This window comes from Cervus canadensis, chromosome 22 (assembly GCF_019320065.1).
Source record: "Cervus canadensis isolate Bull #8, Minnesota chromosome 22, ASM1932006v1, whole genome shotgun sequence".
Classification (NCBI taxonomy): domain Eukaryota; kingdom Metazoa; phylum Chordata; class Mammalia; order Artiodactyla; family Cervidae; genus Cervus; species Cervus canadensis.
Window position 1 is genome coordinate 4,872,281 of NC_057407.1, and position 23,828 is coordinate 4,896,108.

At 48.4% G+C, this 23,828-nt stretch overlaps 1 protein-coding gene across 2 annotated transcripts in view; it reads left to right on the top strand.

Moving 5' to 3' along the window:
• The first annotated feature begins 5,455 nt into the window (after positions 1 to 5,455).
• VGLL4 (vestigial like family member 4) overlaps positions 5,456 to 23,828 on the top strand; it is a 152,841-nt gene continuing 134,468 nt past the window's right edge. Inside the window, exons 1-2 of one of the 2 annotated variants that reach the window (XM_043442244.1) lie at positions 5,456 to 5,725; positions 18,945 to 19,021. In XM_043442244.1, coding sequence (XP_043298179.1) covers positions 18,958 to 19,021 — 64 coding nt within the window. In that variant the 5' untranslated portion in view covers positions 5,456 to 5,725; positions 18,945 to 18,957. Of the gene's footprint in view, positions 5,726 to 6,665; positions 6,802 to 18,944; positions 19,022 to 23,828 lie in introns of those variants that run through there. The other variant, XM_043442245.1, reaches the window with a different exon arrangement.

The following is a 23,828-nucleotide window of genomic DNA, read 5'->3' on the forward strand; positions in this document are numbered from 1 at the left end:
CCTCTTCGGTAAAGGTAGGAAAAATAAAACCTAGATCATAGGGTTTTCAGTTACACTTTACGTTGTGAGATTGCTGTAGATGCAGATATGGTTGTAAGAAACAACATGTAGAGACCCCGTAAGTCATCTCCCCAGGTGGTAGTGCCTTGCAAAGAGACAGCACAATGTCACAACCAGGATGTCAACATTGATCAACCCATTGATCCCAAAGGATTTCCCTTCTAGGATTTTCACATGGATTAAGTGCAACTCTGTAGGCATCATGTTTAGCAGAGCACGTGCTTCCCATAAATGTTTGATAATGGTTCTGGGAGACAATAGGATAACCAGGGCTGCTCAAAGCATGACGTGAATACGAATCATAGGGGGTACTTGTTGAGGTGCAGATTTTGACTCAGCAGGTCTGAGTGAGCCTGAGAATCTGTGTTACCAGTCACCTCCCTGGGGGAGTCTGCTGTGGTGACTGGCTAAGCATGTGGACTCCAGGGTCCAGACCGTTGCTCTTTAGCTGTTCAGTCGTGTCCAGATCTGTGCAACCCCATGGACTGTAGCCCACCCGGCTCCTCTGTCCATGGGGTTCTTCAGGCAAGAATACTGGAGTGGGGTGCCATTTCCTTCTCTCGGGGATCCATCCTCCTGACCCAAGGAGCAAACCTGTGTCTCCTGCATTGCAGGCAGATTCTTTACTGCTGATCCACCCGGGAAGCCCCCGGAATCAGACTGCCAGGGTTGAATTCTAGCGGCACCTTTATTATCTTCAGGACCTCAGACAAGTTATTTAACCTGTCTATGCTTGGGTTTCTTCTTTTACTTCATGTGGGTATTTATGATCCCTACCTCATAGGACTGTTGTGAAGCTTAAATTAGAAAATGGTCTTGAAGCACTTAGAACAGTGCCTGGGCCATAGCAAGTGCTCATGAAGTGTTAGGTATCATTATCATTTTGTGGCTTTCCAAATGGCACTAGTGGTAAAGCACCTGCCTGCCAATGCAGGAGGTGTAAGAGACGCGGGTTCGATCCCTGGTTCGGGAAGATCTCCTGAAGTAGGGCATGGCAACTCACTCCAGTATTCTTGCGTGGAGAATCCCAATGACAGAGGTTGCAAAAAGTTGACATGGCTAAAACAACTTAGCATGTAGCATCATTATCATCTTAGATTCTTTCTTATTCTATACTCTCTTCATTGAAATGAGATGATTTGAGTTTTTCCACTGGTTACTTAGGCCCCCAGAAAAGTAGAAATTTATCTGTTCTCTGTGAGAAAAGAGAAGATATTGCTAGAAGGGATTGATAGAGCTCTTCTAGACCACAAATGGTAAATGTCTGATTCACGAGTTTTCCTTCCCCACCCACAGCAGACATTACTAATCAATCTTGACATTCTTTTTTCATTGAACCCCAACAACAGCTTCAGAGGCCTTCTTAAAGGAGGGCTCATGGCATAGCTGGTGCTCAAGATGAAACCTGTTTGCCAAGACTGCTGTGGTCTAATCTCCTCCCAGGAGTGGAGGTTTAGCCCCAGGGCTAAAACCTGACTTCCAAGGGCTCACACTGTCACCTAGAGAAGAGTGAACTAGAACCCACATCCGGGCTGTTGGCAGAACAAGATGGAGTGAAGACAAGAAAGGAAGACCAGGAGAGATCATGAGAGCACAGGAGAGGCAAGGCGACCACGGGTGGGAAAGACTTTCCTCATAGACAGGTCAGTGCACGGAGAAGAGCCGTAAGAGCCTCTGTGCCCTGTGACCATCTCAGACTGGCAGCCACTGGCGTTTCCCTTGTTGCCCCCATAAAGTATGACGTTGGAGGACACAGTGAGAAAATGAACTACTTATTGGGAATGCAGTGTGGAAATGAAAGCTGTCTTTACAATACTAACGCTGCTTGCTAAGTTGCTCAGTCGTGTCTGACTCTTTGCAACTCCACATGCTGTAGCCCGCCAGACTGCTCTGTCCATGGGATTCTCCAGGCAAGAAGACTGGAGTGGGTTGCCATTTCCTCCTCCAGGGGGTCTTCCCAACCCAGGGATCGAACCCGGGTCTCCTGGGTCTTCTGCGTTGGCAGGTGGGTTCTTTACCATTAGTGCCACCTGGAAAGCCCACAGTACTAACTGGGGAGCCTTAAAAAGTCAAAAGGAGAAAATGGCAAGGCAGAGACCTTACTCGCACTTAACTGAACTCCTGAGGGCCTTCCCAGTGTTACTTGAGTTCTATCAGTCTTGCTGCCAGCATCCCAGTCTTGATGGGGTGGCTGTGTGCTCCACCCTGCAACTCTGCCTCTTCCCACTCTCATTTCTCATCACTGGACCGTGCATGACTTCACGAACCCTCGTGGACACACATCTTCAAGGGAGATCCAACTGTGGCCATTTTTGTGGATTGGTAGGAAGATAGGATCTTTGAGCAATTTGACCTATAAAAGTATGAAAGAAGCCAGTTATGGGGGTCGGGGGCAAAAGCCAAAAGGGCTAGTAGGGACAGGAATAAGGGAACCAACGTGATGAGGAGGCTCCTTGGTAGGTAGATAAGGAAGAAGTAAACAGGGAGGAGGCACAGAGGAACCAAGAGGGAGTCTAGGGAATGACTCTGTGGCCCTTGGAGGAGGCAGAATCGTGGTTCCTAGAGCAACCTTCTCCTGCACTTTCTTTTCCTCTAAATTTGTTAACCTGGAAAATTTCAAATCTATGTAAGGGAGAACAACATAACCACCCTCCTACCCCGCCCCTGTACCCACCACTCGGCTTCAACCATCATCAACTCAGGGCCCATCTTGTCTCTTCTCTGTCTCTCCTCACTCACCTTCTTGATTATTTACCTTTAATAAACTTCTGGTGCATTTATAAAATCTTTGCTGTGAAACACATTCTTATCAGAGATCCATGCACAGCCGAACTTTTTTTTTTTTTTAGTTACTTAAGTAGTTTTTTGTTTTCGTTTCAAGAAATTTGCCCAAATTTTCTTTTAACTCCTTATATGTATTTTTTATTGTAGTAAAATATGCAGGATGTAAATTTGCTATTTTAACCATGTTAAGTGTATAGTTCAGTGGTATCTCTGTTCTTGTGCAACTGTCACTTAAGTAAGTGGTTATTCTTTTTAAGTAGTTAATTTTAATGGTGAACCTGTGAACCCACCAACCAAACACTAAGACTTTGACAATGACCTGTATCTAACCAGTGGTTCCCTCCCACCATCCACCCCTCGCAGGTCTCCTCCCCTGGTATCCATCATTCTGAATCTTCTCATCATCCTCCCCTCACTTCGGTTTTATGTAGTTTTATTGCAGGCAAAGGCATGACTGTAATTATTCTTCATGCTATTTGTAACATTACAAGTAGGATGTCATGCAGTGTGTAATCTTTGGGAACTTGCCTTTTTCACCGACCACTGTCAGGATTTGTCTCTATCGCTGCAGGCCACTGTAAGTCGCCGGTCGAGGCCGCTGTCTACGTTCCCATGTGCGGATAGTCCGAGTCTGACACTTTGCACCTGCAGTGTACTTCCTTCTCCCTGTCTGACGGAACCTTGAGTGTGTAGCTCATCAGCAAGACTGAGACATTCAGACTGAAACTGCCCTGCTGAGACACGGCCAGGGCGAAGTCGCCCGAACACTGATGTAAGGCAAGCTGTGAGATTAATCCTTGGGAAGGTCGAAGACTGGTTGCCTTCATGAGAAAAGGCCTTCTGTCCCCATGCTTTATCTGCAGAGTAAGGCTCGCTCCAAGCAGTGATGGAAATTAAAGAGGCAGCTTTAGGACCTCCACACTGACCCAAAGCAGAAATCATTTAGCAGCACACAAATGGCAGAGTTGTCATACAGATCAAATGAGATAATGATATGTGGGGGCACTCTGTAAGCCCCAGAGCTGTTTTATACATGTGCAGTTGCATTGTGACTGTTGCCATTACTCATGTGCATTATCTGGACAAATCATTGCCCTCTTCCTCCACGACTACGGTACCCTAGCAAGACTAGATTTAAGGAAGAGAGCCGGGGAGAGATGTGAATGTTCACCATATCTTCTGCCTGCTCTTTAGTATCTGCAACAGCTCTTGAAGTTAAGAACTGTCTCTTTTACAGATGAGAAAACTGGGCTTGAGGACATGCCCAGAGTTCTAGAACTAACAGAGGTGGGGTTTGGGTTCAAATCCGGGTCTCTTCAAATCCAAAGCCCCTCTTCACTGTCACACTTCCCCAAATCTTCTCCAGCAGTCCGCACCCTTCCTAATTTGACAGGATGAAAATCTCCTCTTTACGATCTTTCTCAAGATCTTATGTCTTCCTAGTCTGAGACTACTGATGAACTAAAATGGAGTCTTCAAGGAAAAAAAAAATCTTTGGGAAGACCGGGAGCCTTCCCAAGCTTTAAACTGTGCATTTACACATGGAAACCATGAAAACAGGCACAGCTATGCTTGGGTCAGACTGTCACCTGGGTCATCCTATGTCCACTAGCCCTGTGTGGAAAGGAGGAGAGTGCATTTCACAGGGGGATGCAAGACCCTGACTCTGGTGCAGGCAATGTTTCCACACTGTTTAGGTCCCTGATGGCTCAGTCGATTAAGAATCTGCCTGCAGTGCAGGAGACACAGGAGACATGGGTTGGATCCCTTGGTTAGGAAGGTCCCCTGGAGAAGGAAACAGCAACCCACTCCAGCATTCTTGCCTGAAAAACTCCATGGACAGAGGAGCTTGGCGGGCTACAGTCCAAAGGGTCGCAGAGAGTCCCACAGGACTGAGCGCATAAGCCCCGGGGCAATCTCACTGTAACACGGAGCTATTAACACCTGTTCTGCCTCCCCAACGGGGGCTAAGATCAAATGAGATATTAGGCTGGGGCCTGATATAACCGGATGAGGTAATAGATGGAAAAACAGTTTGAAACCTGCAAAGCATTTCCCTCCAGCGTTAATGTAAGCTGGTATTTGTTTTTGCTATCCTTCCCTCTCAGCGGAGCCGTCTTCCCAGGGCAAGCTCTATAGTAGGAGCTCCTCATAATGACTGAGGTTTGAGAACCGCCAGGAGGCACGGGCAACCACGAAGCCATTTAAAGCAAACCAGAGGAAGTCCAGTCCCTGACTATTTATTTTATGAAGTTAGCGGCTGGATACGTTAAGCAAATGTTTTCTTCATTGTGGCAGTCCGCGAAAACAATGGGGCAAGGGCAGCCCGGGTTGGGGGGGGGGGCGGCGCCCGGGGAGGCTCAGGCCTCCACCCCTCCTACCCCCCACCCCGAAATCTCCGGAGAATGACAGGAAAAAATTAAAGACAGGGCTTTTCTTTTCGCGGTCACATGTCTGCGCTGCTGCCAGAACCTGCACCAATTGGAAACGACTCGCCTCCTCCTCCTCCCCGCCCCTCCCCCGGCACGTTTCGGAGCCGACCCGGTGGAGGACTCCGGGGAGTTTGCCAAACACAGCAAACACTGGGGCGTGAGCGACCGGAGGGGGCTCGGCCTCGGACCTCTCTGCCTTCCTCCTCGGTTCCCTCCCTTTCACACTGTTTTCATTTTCTAGGACTTCCTCCTCCGGGAGAGGGAGGGGGAGGAAAGACGCTGCAGTGCGCCCGGGGTGTGTGTGAGTGTGTGTGTGGAGTGTGCGGTGTAACATGGTGTGATGGGAGGGAGCCGAGCGGCGTCCGAGAGCCCTGGACTGCAGCGGCCGTTCTGATCGCCGGAGCACCTGAGCACACGCCTCCCCGAGCAAGGGCGACCTGTCCCTTCAGGTACGCGCGGCCGCCGGCCCGTCCGGGCTGAGCGGCTGGGTGTGTGTGTGCGGGTAACGAGCCTGCGAGGCAGCGCCCCAGGTCGGCGGCCGGTGGAGCGCGGAGCCCGGGAGGCGCCGGCGTGCGCGGCGCTCGGGAGGCTGAGCCGGCGTGGACGCCTACCCCCGGGCGCCCTTGCGCGCGGGCAGCTCGGCGAGCGGGTCGGCGCGAGAGGCGGGAACGCGCGCTGGTCTGGAGCCGAGGGCGGCGGAGGTGCCTCAGGTCCGGCTCGAGTCCGCGGGCACTCGGCCGGCTGCATGGCGGTCGTGCGGCTGGGAGGTTAAGGGGCGGCGGGTACGGAGTCGGCCTCCACTGTGGTCGTCGTGGTCACGAGTGCTGTATCCACCAGGTGGGAGACTCTACTGTGTGTGGGGGGGGGGGGTTGCTGGCCAGCAGTGGCGGGCACCTGGCCGCCCACGGGAGGTTCGTCTGCGTTCTCGCTGTGTGGGCCTTTGGAGTCCGGTGTGTGTCAGAGGCTGGTACCCAGCGCGCAGGGCGCGCCGACTCCACGCGCTACCTGGGGTCGAGCGCCGCCCGGGCCCCAGGCGGACGTTGGCCGCCCGAGCGCGTGGGCACCGGCCGGGGAGGTGCAAGCAGCCTCCGGGCGCGCGGCGGAGGGGGGAGGGAAGGGGAGCCTCTCCCGGGCGCGCCAGGCCCCGCCCCCGCCTCCTGGCCGGCTCACCTGGGCCGGCGTCCCACCTGCCGGGCGCTGGGGGCGGGCCCGGGGGCGTGGCCTCGGCGGGCCCCGTGGAGCCCGGCTGAGCCCGGGCGAGGGCGGGCGGAGCCTCATTCCAGGGATTCCTCGCGCTCCCGCGCTCGCGTCCGCCTCCGAGCCGGCTCTGGGCGCGCGCCGCCCGCGTGTGCGTGTGGGTGTGCGGAGCGGCAGGGATCGGTGCGGAGCGCGGGCGCGAAGGCGCCTGCGCGTGGGCGCACCCCCGGAGTGCGCCCGGCCCCGTGTGCCCCGCGGTCGCGCCCCAGCCTCTGCCCCCAGCGGGGCCCGGCCGGCCCGAGGTGGGCGCGCCGGGAGCTGCCCGGCGGTGAGTGCGGGAGAACCGGGCCGGGCGAGGGCTGGCCTGCGGGGAACTCAGGGGTGGGCTGACTCGGAGCGGGACGGGGGCGTCCTCCTGGAAGGACGAGGCGGCTTGTTCTTGCGGAGCACCTCGAGGCTCCCGGAGGGAGAGCTCTAGCGTCTGGAGTGGAAGGTGTCTTGGGAGTCGGCGGCGAGGCGGCGGCCAGCGCCCTGCAGCCCTTTGGTCGTGGCCGGCGGCTAAGGACGGCTGTGGGGCGGGATCGCAGAGCGGAGCAGCCGGGACCGGCTCTTTCTCTCTGTATACTTCCTGCCCCCTCCCCAAAACAAGACGGCACACTCTTCCTGCAGCGAGTGCAGGCCTCACCGCAAAGCAAGGTCTTTTTCTTTTCTGTTTTGGGTAAAGTCTCCTTTTATTCATCACATGGAGATCTTTAAATATCTTAGGTTAGGATGACAGTACTTGCTGGGGCTATTAGTCTTTACGCACGCTAATGGCAAGTGTTCGTCTATTTAAACCAGGTGATTTTTTTTTTTTAATCGGTTTCACTTTGATCATTGGTGCTGTGTGTTTGCTAGTTGTGTTTCCTTCTCTGCGGTTAATAAGAACCAGGAGCCTGGGGGTCGGGGGCGGAGGCGGGTCTTCTAGTTTCTACCAGCAGCTGGTTGCCCCCTGTATTTGAAAGGTGCTGTCTTCCTGTAGTTTGTCTTTTTTCAAACCCAAGCCTACTTTGATGAAAACGAAGGCTCGTTTTTTGTTTCCTCTGAATATTCAAAGACAAAAGCAACAAGTGTTACTTCTCCTGTTAGTATTGGAAGGTCCGTTTTGCGTTCCAATTTAGCATACCAAAAACTTTAACTCTTTCTTTAGCGTCAGAGTCCACAGACTCGTAATGTTCATTGTTTCCTGCTTGCAGCTGATGAAGCCTGCGTTTGAGCCTGCGGGGAGTAGCGTGGGTCGTTTAAAGAGCGCTGAAGTGTCAGCATCTCAAGGCTGTACTGGAGGGGGAGGCGTGTTCTTGGAACAAGCTATCTATCGTCTATCTCTCAATCTCAGTGCTCTCATTTAAATAATGGGTTAGGAAATATTTACAAGTTTGTTGTCTGTACTCGGGACAGTTGTGTGTGTGTGTGTTAACTGTTGCATCTGGCTGAAAAGTCATCTCCCTCCTAGTAGAAATGATGTAAACCCCTCAATTTGTTCTTTGACTTTGGCAGTGGTTTAATCCCAAGCTGATTTCCCCCCCGCCACTGTTTTCTCACACTTCTGGGCAGCCAGCCTTTGCTTTCCATTTGGAAGAGAATGCAAACTAATTTTATGTTGACCAAAACACAATACAATTAAGAAGATAATTCTGCTATAAATAACCATGAACTGCATTCCAAAACTGTGAATGTTGTAGTAAAAACAACTCCCCAGGCATACTTCTGGAGACTTGAGTTCAAGTCTTATCCTTGTCACCTACTCATTTTGTGACCAGAAAAATTTCCTGCTGGTTAATAGTTTGTGCTTCATTTTCCTCTGTAAGAGCGTGATAAAATCTGTTCTGATATATCAGAGTTTCAGGAATTACAAGGAATAGTGTGCTTTGAAAAATATTTTGTGTTATGCTATTTATAAAAGTCTTTGAAGACTTGAAAGAGCTTCATAAGCACCCGCTGTTGCAACTTATCCCAGCTGATTTAGAACTGCCACTCTACCTTGGAAAGATTATAACCCTTCTTACAAAAGGTAACTTTGGAATGAACACTTTCCCTTTCAGATGGTTTGTTTGGTAAGAGCTCCATAGTGGGAAATTCCTTTTCACTCCTTAGGGAGCCGGCCTTGTCATCATCCTCTGGTGGTTGCCAAAACAAATCCTAAGGAAGATTTTACTTTGTGTTTGTTCCAGGTGTCTCTCTTCCATAGTTTTGCCATGCTACTTTCAGTTTGCCTTAATTAAATTGTAAGTAAAATAATAATAAAAGCTGCTTTCCAGCCTTGAGTATGACTTAAAAATGAGTCACCATAAGTTTAGGAGGTAAAAGTCAAATACACTGGGAAAATGTTAATGTAACTAAAATCGTGACACTGTGTGGCAGGGTTAACATACCAAGTTGTCTGTTCCTTGCTTGTGTTAGACAAGCTGTTGCTGCTATGAGAACCTGGTGAAAGAGTGTTGTTTTGTGGTTTGTTTTTTTGGTTAAGTTTCTGCTAGGTATGTTGACTGAGGCACATTTGTGATTCTTTTCGGGAGCCTCTCTGAAGTTAGTCAAGTCTATATGTGGGAGCTTAAGAGAAAAGGGGATACCACCGATCAGTCTCTAGCCATTTAGGATCTGTCCACATTAAAACAGATAAAAACCCAACAACTGCCAAATTTTATAATATAAACTGGCATGGTATGGAAGGAAGGAGCGTTTGCAGGTGGTGCTGAAATCAGAAAAATCAGTGTTTGCAGGTGTCTGAGGCCTGATAACTGGATACAGTTGATCCTCATTATTTGTGGATTCCTATATTTGTGAATTTATCTCCTCAGTGAAATTGATCTGCAGCCCCAAATCAGTACTTGAGGCAGTTTCTTCCTAGGCACAGGGGTTCAGCATTCACTAACGTAAGAGTTCTTGGAGGCTTTACAGAACATGTCAATGGCAAATGATGAGAACTGACCGTATTTAATGATGCAGATGAGGAAAGGCCTTCCTAGTGATGCAACGTGTCAGACTTTTCTAGGCTGCTGATAGGCGGGGAGTGGAAGTTTCAGCGCAGTGGGGAGCTCGACCTGGGTATCGTGGGAAGTTTGCCAACTTGGGCTGTAATGTAGGTCATGTCACTCATTCCTGGGGGTAACATACCTAAGAGGACCTGTTAGTTCTTCTGAATAGGAGATTCTCAGTATCCGAGGAAAATAAATGACAAGAACAGGCATGTCCAGGGTAAACTGAAAATGCCTATGAGGTGCTGTGGAAGGCCGAGGTGTCGAAAACAGGTTCACAGTAGCCTAAATATGAGAAGAGAAAAGATAATCCCTGGTTTTATTTGACAACCATGTTGAAAATCGTGGTAATTGGTAGTTTACTCGAAAAGTCCAGATTTGAAATTTTATTTTCCCTCCTTGGACACGGTGGTGTCAATGTGGGCCCCTCCATACAGGCATCTTCCAGTGGGTATTTTGTGGAGCTGGGTGAACTTCAGCCAGCAGTAAGAATTTTGCACTGGCATTGAGCAGCTTCATGTGAAGGGTGTGAAATACACAATAACCTGAGTTTGGTTTTGCAGCCGTAAGTCTGTATGGGTGGCCCTCAACATGCACATGGTCTCTTTCATACTGTCCGTGTGTTTGTGCAGCTGACAGTGATGCCAAACTGTATTACAGTAGCCAAGGATTTTCATTATTGTTGGGCAGTTTCTGTCACCAGCATCATCACGGCGACGGAACTTCACACCCCGACAGCACTAACCGTCCCCCCCACCGGGGGGCGGTGGTTGCTGAGCGTGTCCATAGACGCAAGCCTCGGACCACTTTAGTATCAGAAAAGCGAAGATGGTTGAGTTGAGTGCTCATCAAAGATTTCCATCCAGAGTGGTGCCTGTGATTCAGCCCAGCTGACTGTGTTGATGTGATGGGAGGTATGGACGGGCAGGAGACAGAACTGAGTTGATGGCAGGCACCTGATCCTGGTTCCTGATAGCGGAGATGTCCCACGTGGGGAGAAAGAGATTGGAGGCCGCCCAGCCTGTGGACCTGCCCCATTGAGCTTTCATGGGGTGGGGGGCACCTTAAAGCCTTACAGGAGGTGTACACACCTGTACCGACTTAGTTTTCTAGAACAAGGGGAGCAGCACCAAGAGAGCCGTTTCTCATCCTGGGGCTTGTGCTGGCAGTCGACAATCCCCTGAAAGAAGCCTTCCTAGGGACCTTAAACAAATATGTTTTTAATTCCCTGGAAATAAGCATAGAACTTGTAGAAGTATTGTTTGTTATTTCAGACATTCGACCGTCAAATGAATTTTCAGAAATCATTCTGTGTAGAAGTAAGGAATTGGATACAAGGGGAAGTGAGGCAAGTCTTTCTCACATCGTAGATGTGTACATTTCAGGAAGACAGGTCCGAAACTCAGGCCCAGGACATGTCCCGATAAGAGAAGCTGGACAAGCAGAGGATCCATCTACTTATACTCTGTCTTTGGAAGTATGACCATTGAAAGAGTATTATGAATAAAGACTGGTTTCTGTTTGGGAGTGTGGCATGCAATTTAAGGTTGTAAGAACTATGAACAGCAAGGTGAAAATTTACAGATCTCATTTACTGAACCTTCAGAGTTATCCCCTGGAGTTTAATAGCAGGTTGTGTTGAGCATGACTAAGTGGAAACCGACCTTCCTGATACTGAACCTGTTCTTGGAGTTTGAAGTCCTCAGGGCTTATGTTAATTCCTGTGTGGCTGGAGTCCCAAGAACCCTTTGGCATCTCTGCCAGGGTCATCTGCCCCGCTCTGCCCGACCGACGTGGTACGCGAATCTTCTTACCTGCTTTGGTTATTGTTCATGGGACTCTGTTTCTCTCTATTCGGAGGAAGAGAAATACGTCCTGGTTTTCGTGTTCCCAGGAGGGGAGGGCTTGCCTTCCTTTGCTTTCTCCAGAAATTATCAGATGGTTCCCTCATATATATCTCAAGGTATGGGGGCAAGAGCACGGGACTAGAAGGCTTGCCGGAAGGTATTCTTTATTTTTTGGTTTTGATTGTGTGTTTTGGCAGATAACTTAAGCTCAAACACTGCTTTCTCTCCAAAAGGTCTTGACGAAAATTAGCTGAAGAATTAGTAGCAAAAGCATTGGATGGTGAGTCAGGAGCCGTGGATTTGAGAGTTAGCTTCTTTAGGAAGTCAGCTTACCTTCTCGGCAACTTGGTTTTTCATCTGTGGAAAGCTATAATAATCCTCTTTGGCAGACTCACGGTGAGAACCAGTGAGGTGAGCGTGTCTTGAGAAGCAAAGCCACAGAGCTCTGAGGCGCCCTCACTTGCCTGTTCTGGGCATTTTCAGTTACATTGTTATCATTTCATTCCATTCACTGGGCATTTTCAGTTACATTGTTATCATTTAATTCCATTCAGTGGGCACTTTCAGTTGTGTTGTATCATTTAACCCACATGCCAAGGTCACATGCTTGTGACCTTATGAAGCAGGCAGCCTTGTTAAGTTTTCTTTAGGTGAGCGAAGGTGGATCCAGAGAGGTTAAATGACCCCCCGCAATTGGTGTTAGGCATTTGAAGTTTGGAACATCATAGGCTGAGTAAGTAAACGTATGAAACGTAGGTTTTCTGATGCTGAAGTCCCTGTTCCACTAATTTAACAGATGGGAAAGCGCAAGAAGCAAAAAGCGTTACATGGATGAGAGAGGTTTTTAGCAAGAAGAACAGAGAGGCACAGATCTGCGAATTGAATGTTAACAGAAGCAATGTATGTGTTGCCGGAAGTTACTGGGGCACCAGTTGGACACGCTGTGGTGGAGAAACAGCCAGGAGGTGGATTCACGTCTACTTGACGTGCCTGAAGCTCTGCCTGTGTGTGGTCACCTGAATCTGGTGGCGGTTTCGTCTGAAATTTCATTTCATTTAGCCTCGCTGAGATGCACGGCTAGCCACATCGACCACAGAGTGATCCGCTTTTGGTGTAGGTTGCTGCCAGGGCAGCGGGTTCATGTTGCCTTTTCTGGAAAGTCTCTACACAGTGTTTACCAGACTGGAGACACCCAGTGAAAGCCTCGATTTCCGGAGGGCCCCAGGGGCCGCACACCCGCTGCCGTGATGAGATACTTCATACTGTAGGCTTGTCCTACCGTTGTGTTGATTAGCTGGGGCTGAGCTCGATGAGCTCAGGAAGTGGTCCTATGGAGTGAGGACGGGACAAGGCCAGCAGGGGTTTGGGATACTGAAGAGAGTGCATCTGGGAGCTAGACGTGCCATCAGGATCCCCGGAGAGTGATGTCTTTCTGTTTCGGGTTTTTGGCCAAGTGACCAGCATGGCAGGAACGTCAGGGGGTCTGACCAAGCCTGTCCCCGCCTTCACCAGGTTCCGCCTTTAGCAGAGACGCATGGTGCTGGCGGTGTAGTCGCCAAGTCACGTCCGTCTCTGACAACCCCCTCGACCCCCCCGGGCTCCTCTGTTCATGGAATTTCCCATGCAGGAATACTGGAGTGGGTTGCCATTTCCTTCTCTAGGGCATCTTCCCAACCTAGGGGCCGAACTCAGGTCTCCCTCTTTGCAGGCAGATGCCTTACTGACCGAGCCACTGGGGAAGCTGAGACTCACTCTCTTTCCTGTTACAGTGTAGTTGGGCCACTGGCGGAGCCGTGCAGCGAGCCAGGCCTGGTGCTGGGTATTTTTTATCTTGGAAATCTCCTTGGAAGACTTCCATGACATATCTTGAACTTCTGTTCCCTTGCCTGGGGGGGGGAAGAAAAAAAATACACCTACCCCAAAATTCTGTTTCCAAGATGGGGCTCGTGTCCTCTCGTTGGTCCAAAAAAAAAAAAAAGCTTCCTTGGTGAAAGCCCAGAATAATGGTGTTCACCTTTAGAGCTGAGCTTTTCATCAGCACTGAATATCCCTAGATTTTAGCGGCTTTATCATGGATACCTGTGTCTGTCTGCTTAGTTGCTCAGTCATATTTGACTCTTTGTGACCCCGTGGACGGTAACCCCCTAGGCTCCTCTGTCCATGGGATTCTCCAGGCAAGAATACTGGAATGGGTTGCCGTTTCCTTCTCCAGGGGATCTTCCCGAGCCAGGGATCAAACCTGCATCTCCTGCTTTGGCAGGCGGATTCTTTACCACTGTGCCATGTGGGAAGCCCCTCGTTGATACCTTTTCTTAATTCTTCACAATAAGCTGAAAGAATGTATCATTGGGGATAAGGAGGTCTCAGAGAAGGAATATGGGCTGGCAGAGAAAATACCATTGCCTGGGGGGGAAAAAAAGTATTTGTTCTCCTCATGATGAGGTATGTTCATAATTAACAACAACCATACACACAAAAAAAGGGTGAATGGAATGGACCAGAAATGGGTTGCAGGGCAGTAGATCCCTTGTAGATGGAGTTCATGTCTTTATATAGAAGGACATTCTTCTCCCTTTAATGGGGTTATTACTGTGTTCCGGGTGTCAGCATTTCAAGTGATTATGTTTTTGGTGATCATGATACTGTAAAACCTATCCCGGAAATGTGAACACTTCACTGGTGGGTACTTAGATTAATTTTCCGGATGTTGCATAATCTTTTGCAAAAGCTCGTAGATGATTTATGGGTTCATAAAGGATATAAAATAAACCAGACTCGTCTCTCCACTGTTGAAAACCATTCAGACCATTCAAGGACTTTTCCCTAGGAATAAGATCTCAGCTTCGTCACGCCCCACAGAGGATGAGTGACCTGGCCCGTGCCAACGCCTTGCATTGCCCCCGTCTCCTTGGCTGTGGTCCCAGCAGGCCCCTGCGTCCACAGGGTCAGCTTGGCCTGTCCGCCGCCTCCCCATCACAAGCCTAATCCCTCCCATCCTGTGGGTTTCTCATCCCAGAGAAATCTTCCGTATCTCAGGTAGTGGCCAGTGCCCCTTTTCTGGTACATTTACCATTATTTGCCGTTTATTATGTTCATATATATATTTTAATACATATGCAGTCTTTTAAAAATTGCTTGTTTGACCTCATCAGGTCTTAGTTGCATCGTGAGGGATCTCCCGTTGAGGCGCATGGACTCTCTAGCTGTGGCACTTGAGTTCAGGAATGAAGGCATGCGGGCTTAGTTGCCCAACCAGGGATTGAGCCAGCGTTGCCTGCATCGCTCAGCGGATTCTTAACCCCTGGACCGTCAAGGAAGTCCCCTGTTCACGTATGTTTTGACAAATAGTTATCTTAATACAGGAAAAGCCCTTTCACTTCTCCTAACACTCTGCGAGGCAGGAAATATCAGCGTCCCCATTGTACAGGTGAGGACACAGACGTAGAGTGACTTCCCAGGTCACACAGGTAGGAAGTGGCTGAGCCCATGCCGACTACAGCGTTAGTGACCACCCCCCGCCCCCCAGAGAGTCCCCTCTCCAATCACCACGGTGCCATCATGCTCATTTCCAGTGGGGTGTGACCCTCTGTCAAATACTGTAGCTATAGTTCCCCCCGCCCCACATTACTCACATGTTTCACTGGGTGTCCTGGGCTGCGGATATTGTTTGAGATGTAAATTTCAGGCGTCTGTTTTGTTTGACTGTCATCTTCTGCCTTTATTTGCTGAGGTCTTCTGTGCCTGCATAGTGCCTGGTCCTTGGTCCTCATCTCCCCCCTGTGTCCCCTGTTGTCCTTATTTCACACCTGGTTCCCACAGAAGCCTGCCCCCTGGCCCGCCAGTGACCCCTGCCTGCACCCCTTCCGGTCACACCATCCTCCCCTCACCTGCCAAACCAGAGCATCCCTGACCCCACTCCCCCAGCCCGCTCAGGGGCTCCCCGCTGCCCGCTGGTTGCCTGCTCCAGTGAGTGGAAACCGGTCTGGCCAGCCGTGGGCTCCCTCCTGGGCCTCCACCCACATCGTGCTTCCCAAACTTTGCTGCTGCTGCTCCCCGATGACGAGACTCCCAGTCCTGACCGGGCTGATTCGTCTCCCTCCCTGATTCTCATTTCTCCGCTGTGCCTTCCCTCAGGCTGTGGGTCCAACAGGACTGTACACGCAAGGATCAGGGTACTCACACTCAGGAAGTTTTCAGACCGTGTGATCCAGGTGCCTGGGAGAGGTCTGCGAGGAGAGACCGCCCAAGGGAGAAGGATGGGAAGGAAACCTTTGAAGTGGCTTTTTAAAACACACACACACACACACACACAAACATGTTCACAGGGTAAACACTTCAGCTGACACTGATCTCTCTTTTATCCCACACTACACATTTTAGTGTTATATTTTGCCTTTTGTTATCCCGTTCTGTGTACTTCAGCTTCACCAACGAGGCTGTAATGTCTTAAAAGCAGGCGTGATATCTTCTGTTCCTCTGTGACCTGTCCCAAATACTTTGCTGAACTCAACAGTTGTGTAATAAAAGTTGGTTGGTGGCGTTAATAAGATTGCAGCAGATGGCAGGTGCTTCGTAGGGGAACTTTAAAGCACCTAATCTCTTATCTACCTACTTTGAACCTAAATCACTTGGGAAGAATAAGCTTAAATATCTGATCTTCCACATGTTTGAATTCTGGACTTACTTCTGTGTGTCCTTTTGTATCTTTATGCTTTGATATTTTGCTTCTGGGCAAATATTTGCGCAAGAGGCATGTGTTAACATGTATCTTTGGGTGTTTACAATTTTGAAAGAGTTGTCCTTCAGCTTAATGAAGCAATTAATTTAGGAATTGTGAGCCTAAATACCGACCTACTGAGTAGACTGCTTATCAGCATTTACTTAATCAAAATAAAAGACATGAAACTCACATCTTTCCTGAATAGGAAACTGGCTTGGGTGAACAGAGTAACCGAGTTCTCGTGAGTTCAGCAAGCCTTTTCCTGTCAGTCTGTCCCAAACTTTCATTTTCTCCACCTTTGAGCAAGTTCCCAAGTCTTAACTCTGGAGGTGATCTTTTCTATCGTGTAAGAAAGATGAGGACTGTGCGTGTCATTGATTTTTCTCTTGAGTGCCTCTCTCTGAGTTTACTTGCTCCCTCCTTGTCTCTGAAAAAGAAGAAATTTACTATTTACGTGTCCTCCTTGCCACTCAGAGCCTTCTTGGACTCTCCTCTTTCACGTTGACACTGGAGTAGGTTGCCATTTCCTCCTTCTAGGGGATCTTCCTGACCCAGGAATCGAACCTGGGTCTCCTGAATTGCAGGCAGAGTCTTTACCATCTGAGCCACCGGGGAAGCTCCATTCATTGCCTTCTGCCCATCACATCAGATCATCCCCTGCCGTCAGCTTCCTGTTCCGCAGATTGTGACTATAGGCTGCTCCCAGGATGACTTTCCTGGAACAGCACATCGATGGCCAACTCATTGCTTGGCTCAGAGAGTTCAGTGGGTCCTTAATTCACACAAAATCCAGCCCAAATCCCGTGAAAGCCCTCTGTCCTCCGGTGACGTGGCATCAGTCCAGATTTCCATCCTCGTTGTTCACTTCCTGGCCCCATACTGCCCATCTTGCTGATTTGGGCACTGGTTCTTGAGTGCATTCTGCTTCTGTCCTTCCCTTCTGTACTTGTACATTCATTCTTCAGAGGCTCAGCTCACCTTCTGTTTTCTCCCCAAAGCCTTTCAAAATTCGTTGGTATTTTTACAGGATTTTTTTTTTTTTTTTTTAAATAGCCCTGTTTTGGCACTTAGCATTTCTCCCTAATCCTTGACTTCCCTAAGTGTCCCCTAAGAGAGGTTTCAGGTTAAAAGAAGGGCCAGTGAAATTTGAGAGATTTCAAGTATATAGGATTGCCCTCCCTACCAACTCCGCCCGCTGCAGAAGACACAGCAACCCATCAAAAGCCCACGAAGGAAAAGAAATCGCTTGATGTGGTTTATTCTGGTGTTTCTCAAATGTATTTATCATAGAAAAAATTTTTTTCTCACAAAATGCGAACATCCAGTGAAACACTTGGGGAAAAATACTGCCTTAAACTAGATTTCTTATTGGCATGTCTACGGTATAAATTGAAATAAGCACTTTGAAGCCAACTGCTGGGCTCTGTTTATTTTTCCTGCCTTGGTACGTAGTCGATAATGTTTATTGAATGAAATCACAGTGCAGGATCAAGAGCGTATTTTTTTTTTGAGGCCTGACGTATGAATACTGTAAAGCAAAGTCGCTCTGCTGTGTCTAGTAACTGGCACATACACAGTTGTTGTTCAGTCTTTAAGTCGCGTCCGGCTCTTTTTGACCCCATGGACTGCAGCCCGTCAGGCTTCCCTGTCCTTCACCATCTCCCAGAGTTTGCTCAAATTCATATCTGTTGAGTCAGTGATGCTATCTAACCATCTCATCCTCTGCTGCCTGCTTCTTTTGCCTTCAGTCTTTCCCAGCATCGGGATCTTTTCCAGTGAGTTGGTTCTTCGCATCAGGTGGCCAAAGTATTGGAGCTGCAGCTTCAGTCCTTTCAATGAATATTCAGGGTTGGTTTCCTTTAGGATCGACTGGTTTGATCTCCTTGCTGTCTGAGGGACTCTCAAGAGTCTTCTCCAACACCACAGTTCAAAAGCATCAATTCTTTGGCACTCAGCCTTCTTTATGGTCCAACTCTCACATCTGTACATGGCTACATACACAGTAGGTACTCAGTAAAGGCTGAGGAATGCTGAATGTATCTAAAGGGTGCACTTAAGAATGTATTTTTTCTCAGTTGAACTGACAGGATCTATTTTCCTAATAACTGTGAGTGCATGCATGTGTGTGTATATATTTTAAAATAATCCCAAACAGGAATTTTCCTAGGTTTTCCACCACCTTTAGCTTTTCTTCAGTGTTTGCTTTTATAGGTGTGCTGTAATTTAAGAAAACAATTAAAAATAAAAATCCAAGTTTTATTAAAAAACAGGTGGCAGTGATCGCTACAAAATAATGACAAATTAGAATAAAGATCCCTATTGGACTTAAAATGCCATTTAACTCACCAGTGGAATTCACGCAATTTTCATGAATCTATTGCATATTTTAAGCTCCACAGCTTTGTAGAGTCTCTTAGCTCAGGAGGCAAAAGAACAGAGCGATTTAGTCGTAGTAATTTTTGTTCAAACCAACAACCACCACCACCACAGCAAAAGCGTTGCCGGTGTCATGCTATGCTCATAGAGGAGCCTTTGTTCTGAGAAGTGATTTTACTGGGTACGTCTGGACAGGCGTGCTGTTATGCATACACATAAACATTTATAAGCACAAATAACATGGGCATGAATATTCACAACATCCCTTCTTTGAGTCCTGACTTGAGCTGCTTCCTGGAATTGGCACGGTTTGGCTTAGTGGACAGAATGGAATTTAACCCCTTTCTCTATCTGTTCCCGAACCATGTCCATTGGCTTTCAGCCCTGGACGGAAAGAGTTTCACCTTCAGCGTTGGGATCTGCATTTAGTGGAGGAGTCACCGTCTCATGGGTAACTGCCAGAATTCTAGAAGAGTCTTTTGAATTCCTTTTAAATTCTTCTTTTGCCTTCTAGGCTCCAGCCAGGAATGGAGACCCCATTGGATGTCTTGTCAAGGGCAGCATCGCTGGTACACGCTGATGACGAAAAACGTAAGTCAGGAATCCATTCTAAGTGCTTTGTACCCCTCCCCCCCTTGACTCCTGCATTGTCATAACATCGGGTGTTTCTCCACGTGGTTTCGGGGCTGTACACTGTGAACCTGGCTTGTTTTCTTTGGAGATAACAGCTTGGCGTCCTTATTTTTGTTTTCAAGAGCCAGAACATGTCAGTCTTGTAAATGATATCTCTGGATGCTAGGGCTTCAGCTGTTAACCTCAGGAAGTCCTTTCCTCCGAAAGATTCTCTTAAGTGGGACGTGGAGTAGAGATGCTCCTTCCGTGTGTCTCCAGAACTTTCGATAAGTAGGTGTTTGTCGATAGACTGATTGACCAGCAGAGAACTAGAGACGCGAAGACTCATCCAAAATCATCTGTGTCATTGGAAGTGTGTGTAAAATGGGGAATAGTCGTGCGAGTCCCGCCTGAGAGAGGACACATACTCGGGGTGGGAGGGTATGCCCTGATGCGGTGGGAGGGGGAGGAAGAGGAGAGAACCCTGAAGCTGGAAGGTCGCTTGCCGTTGTGTGAGTGCGATTTTCCTGCTGCTTCTCAGGCACCGTTGTTTTTAAATGTTACCATTCACCGTTGATATTTGCAGAAACGACCATTTTCTGTGGAAGTCAGGTCGAGGGTTCTTTTCTCTAAGCCCTGAAATGCTACTAACAAAAGATTTATTGAGGTGGAACTTTCATACATGGTAAGTTCTGGAAGGAGGAGCAACTTTCCGGGTTAGTTCTTGACAAATCTGGCAGCCGAAGCGCACGTTCCTTGAGACGTGAGGTCTGCTTTTTCACTAGCTGGTAGGACTTTTGTGTGTCTAAGCCTCAGCTCTCTCGTCAGTCACAGGAAATAGCAAGAGCCGCTTCCGCAGTCTTTGTGAAGATGCCCTGGGCTCCTGTGTGTGTAGAGCTTGCCGTAGTCTCAGCTCCTGGGGCCACTGCCTTGCGCTGTCCTGTGGGCACTCTGCTGGGACCTTATCTACTCCTTTATGTTATTCCAGTGTCCGCCACTCACGTATGACCATCTTTAGATGCGTGATGACATGAAATAGCCATTGAAGTTTGTTTTTTTCCCCCCAGCCTCTCACGTAATGTACAGCTGTAATTATCCCTTCCTAAGTAACTAAAGCTCAGGGATGTTAAGCATCATTCCCAAGGACATTGAGCTCCACAGCGGCAGCCCAGGTTGTAGACTTTTTATCAAAATAACAACAACAAAAACCCCTTTATGTCGCTAAGATTGCAGCAAGTGTTACTGACTTGAATAGCTGGTTACAGATTTCTTTAAACATTACTATAGCCAATTTAGAAGCTCTTAAAAAAATATAAGACAATATTTTGAGTTTCTCTGTTTTGCGATATTCAGTTCGGATCAGTAAAACAACATCGTGTTTGTGCAAATGAAAAATAAGTAATGACCTCAGAGTGGTTTTTGTGTCCTGAGTGTAGAGAGGGTGAGTTTCTTTCTTTGTTTTTTTTTCATTTATTTATATTAGTTGGAGGCTAATTACTTTACAATATTGTAGTGGTTTTTGCCGTACATTGATGTGAATCAGCCATGGATTTACATGTGTTCCCCATCCTGATCCCCCCTCCCGCCTCCCTCCCCATCCCATCCCTCTGGGTCATCCTAGTGCACCAGCCCTGAGCACTTGTCTCATGCATCCAGCCAGGACTGGCGATGTTTCACAATTGATAATATACATGTTTCAATGCTATTCAGAGAGGGCGAGTTTCTTCTCTTTCTCTACCACGTTCTCGGGTTCCCTCCCGGAGCCCAGCTTCAGGATCCGTCTGCTCAGGCTGGAGGCCTGAATAGTTACCAGTTGTGTGAGCAGTGCTTGTGGGATAAGGGGCTTTTCTGGGTGGGCAAGGGCAGTCCTGCCTTCATGGAGCTGGCATCGGTCACTAGTCGTGTCCAACTCTCTGTGACCCCCTGGTCTGTAGCCCACCAGGCTCCTCTCTGTCCATGGGATTCTCCAGGCAAGAATACTGGAGTGGGTAGCCAGTCCCTTCTCATGGAGCTTATGAACGGATTTCTGCTTCGACTCTTGCGGCTGTGAAATGTTCAGCAGGGGAGACTGGGCATGCTTGTGAGATAGCTGCCAGGCATCTGTGGTGCCTACAGCAGGGGAGAGCTGTCTTCACAGAAAGCAAAGGACACCGCCAAGAGAGAGGAGTTCCTACCTTTCTTCTGCGAGGAACGCAGTATCAGTGCTTTAAGAGGAAGGACAGATACCTGTGTAAGGTCAGAGGGGTCACAGGGTAGACTTTATTCTGGGCTCCAGTTGGTTTAACAACGGGCCGGCATAATTCTGGAGTCCCCTCTGTAAAGGTTTCAGCATCTCTGGACCACTTTTGACATTTAAAGATAACTGGGGGTGGGGGGGGGCAGTCCAAAGATGTGTGTAATCATTATTATTCACACAGGGGCAGCATTTTTAAGAAACTGTTTTGCTCTGGTGCTCTGCCCTTCACCCACAAGAGAACAGAGCCCAGGAAGCAGAAATTCACTGTATTTTCTGTGACCTAGCAGTGTAAGGACATGAAAATTCAGGCAGTTTATAGACAGAGCTGAGCATTAAGTTCACCGCCTTTCTGTGGATTTCTTCAGGCCCATTGGAGCTTTTTCAGCCTGATTCAGCGCTCTGTGCCCTAGATTAATTCTGTTTTAGCTTCTGTTGTAAGTTGCTCTTACACTTCACATTCTCCTCAACTTTAAAAAAAAAGTCTTGTGTATGTAATCTGATGTGGGTGTCTTATTACAAGCAGAAAAATGTTCTACTACTAGAGATCAGGTTTCCAGCTCATGTGGGTGACCTCAGTGGTTCTCTTTCCTTTTGCTGCTGGGGAGCCAGAGACTTGGGCATTTTTGAAGATGCTATTGTTTTAGCATTTGGAGGAGAACAGTATCTGTTAGGAGCTGAGTACTTAATACCTGATAGCCTTAAGGCTTCGTTATGTCTACCAGTGAAGAATCAAAGAAATAACCTTAACAGTACTACTGCAGAGATAAAGGCAATAGTGAAATGGTGGTTTTGTGGAAACACAATAGCTACTTATCTGGATGGCCTAGAAGGAATACATTTACTTAAAATAATCATTCCACTGCTCAGGAGACGTTGATTGAATCAGCACCCTGGGTAATCCTGGAAGGTACTTAATGAAAATGCAATACGATGGCCATTTTCCCATGTGCTTGAAGAATCTCTCTTTGCAGGGATCATTAATACTGGTGCTGGGAGGACCTTATAATAGTGTGTGCCCGGTTGTATCCAGCTCTTTGCGACCCCATGGACTGCAGTGATTTCCCAGGCAAAAAGACTGGTGTGGGTTGCCATTTCCCCCTCCAGAGGGTCGTCCTGATGCAGGGATCAAACCTGCATCTCTTGTGTCTCCCGCGTTGGCAGGCGGGTTCTTTACCGGTAGCACCACCTAGACCTTAACCTTTTACCAAGCCTATTTTTTAGAAGTCAAAATTTGAGGACAGGACACATAGGCACCGATGTTTATATTAATAACAACACCTGGGTATGTCTGTACCATGACTGCACTTCACCGTGATATGTACAGAATGTTTTCTTTTCGGTAATTTTGTTCTTATGTCTCTTGATTATGAGTTCTTTTGTCTGTTGACTTCCTCAGTTAGGCTGGAATAATTGTAAGGAGCATGTAGCTTTCTTTTTGAGGATTCTGGCGGCGGGGACAGTACCTTTGTTTCATCTAACGAATACTCATATGATCTGAACAACCCAGATGAGGTCAGCGTGAGTGATGCACGGAGAGCGGTAGGGAAAAAAGGTGGCTTTCACAGTGTTGCTATTGCATCTGCTCCTAGAAATGCACTGACTCCTTGTGTGGTGACGGTCACTGAACACTAACTAGTTGATGAAGCATAAATTACCGCCCTCCTTCCAGGGAAAGCATTCCTGGGAGCACTGGCTTTTTGTTATCATGGGGACTGATGCCCCAGATGTGTGGACATTTGCATGTATATAGATTCTGTTTTGAGAAGGAAATGGCAACCCACTCCAGTATTCTTGCCCGGGGAATCCCATGGACCGAGGAGCCTGGCAGGCTGCAGTCCATGGGGTCACAAAGAGTCAGACTGAGTGACTAAACAACAAACAGGGTTCTGTTTGGGGCTTCCCCAGTGGCTCAGCCGTAAAGAATCTGTCTGCATCGCAGGAGACATGAGACTCTGGTTTGATCCTGGGTGGGAAGATCCCCTGGAGGAGGAAATGGCTACCCACTCCAGTGTTCTTGCCTGGAGGATCCCACAGACAGAGGAGCCTGGAGGGCAAGAGCCGGACTCGACTAAAGTGCCTAAGCACAGCGCGGGTTCTGTTTTGCCTTAAAAAGGGGAAAAAGAAACCTATGGACTTAATTATGAAGAGGAGTCGGGCTCACACACTGTCTTCTCCGGTGGACATCTGTCCTCCTGGGTGGCCGGCACTGCCCGCCAGTGAGGTCACTGTGTGTGTAGGTCCTGGTGCCATAGCCAGCGCCTTCCTGTGACCGGACCAGCTGGGGCTGCTCCGCATTCCTTTCTCTTTCTCTCCATTCCTCCCGTCCTCTTGTCTTTCCTCTCAGCCCCTGACACCATGGCTTGCCAACATTTTGGCCACGGCCCAGAAGAAGAAAAGCTTTTACCTTGTGACCCTCAAACTCATACTGACATAACTGAGACAGTAACTTCTTGAAACAGTTCTTATCCTCCCTTTTGCACAGTTATAGCTTGAGTTGTCTCTCTTTCTTTGCATTTTACTTTGTTTGAGTAAAAGTTGGGTCATGACTCA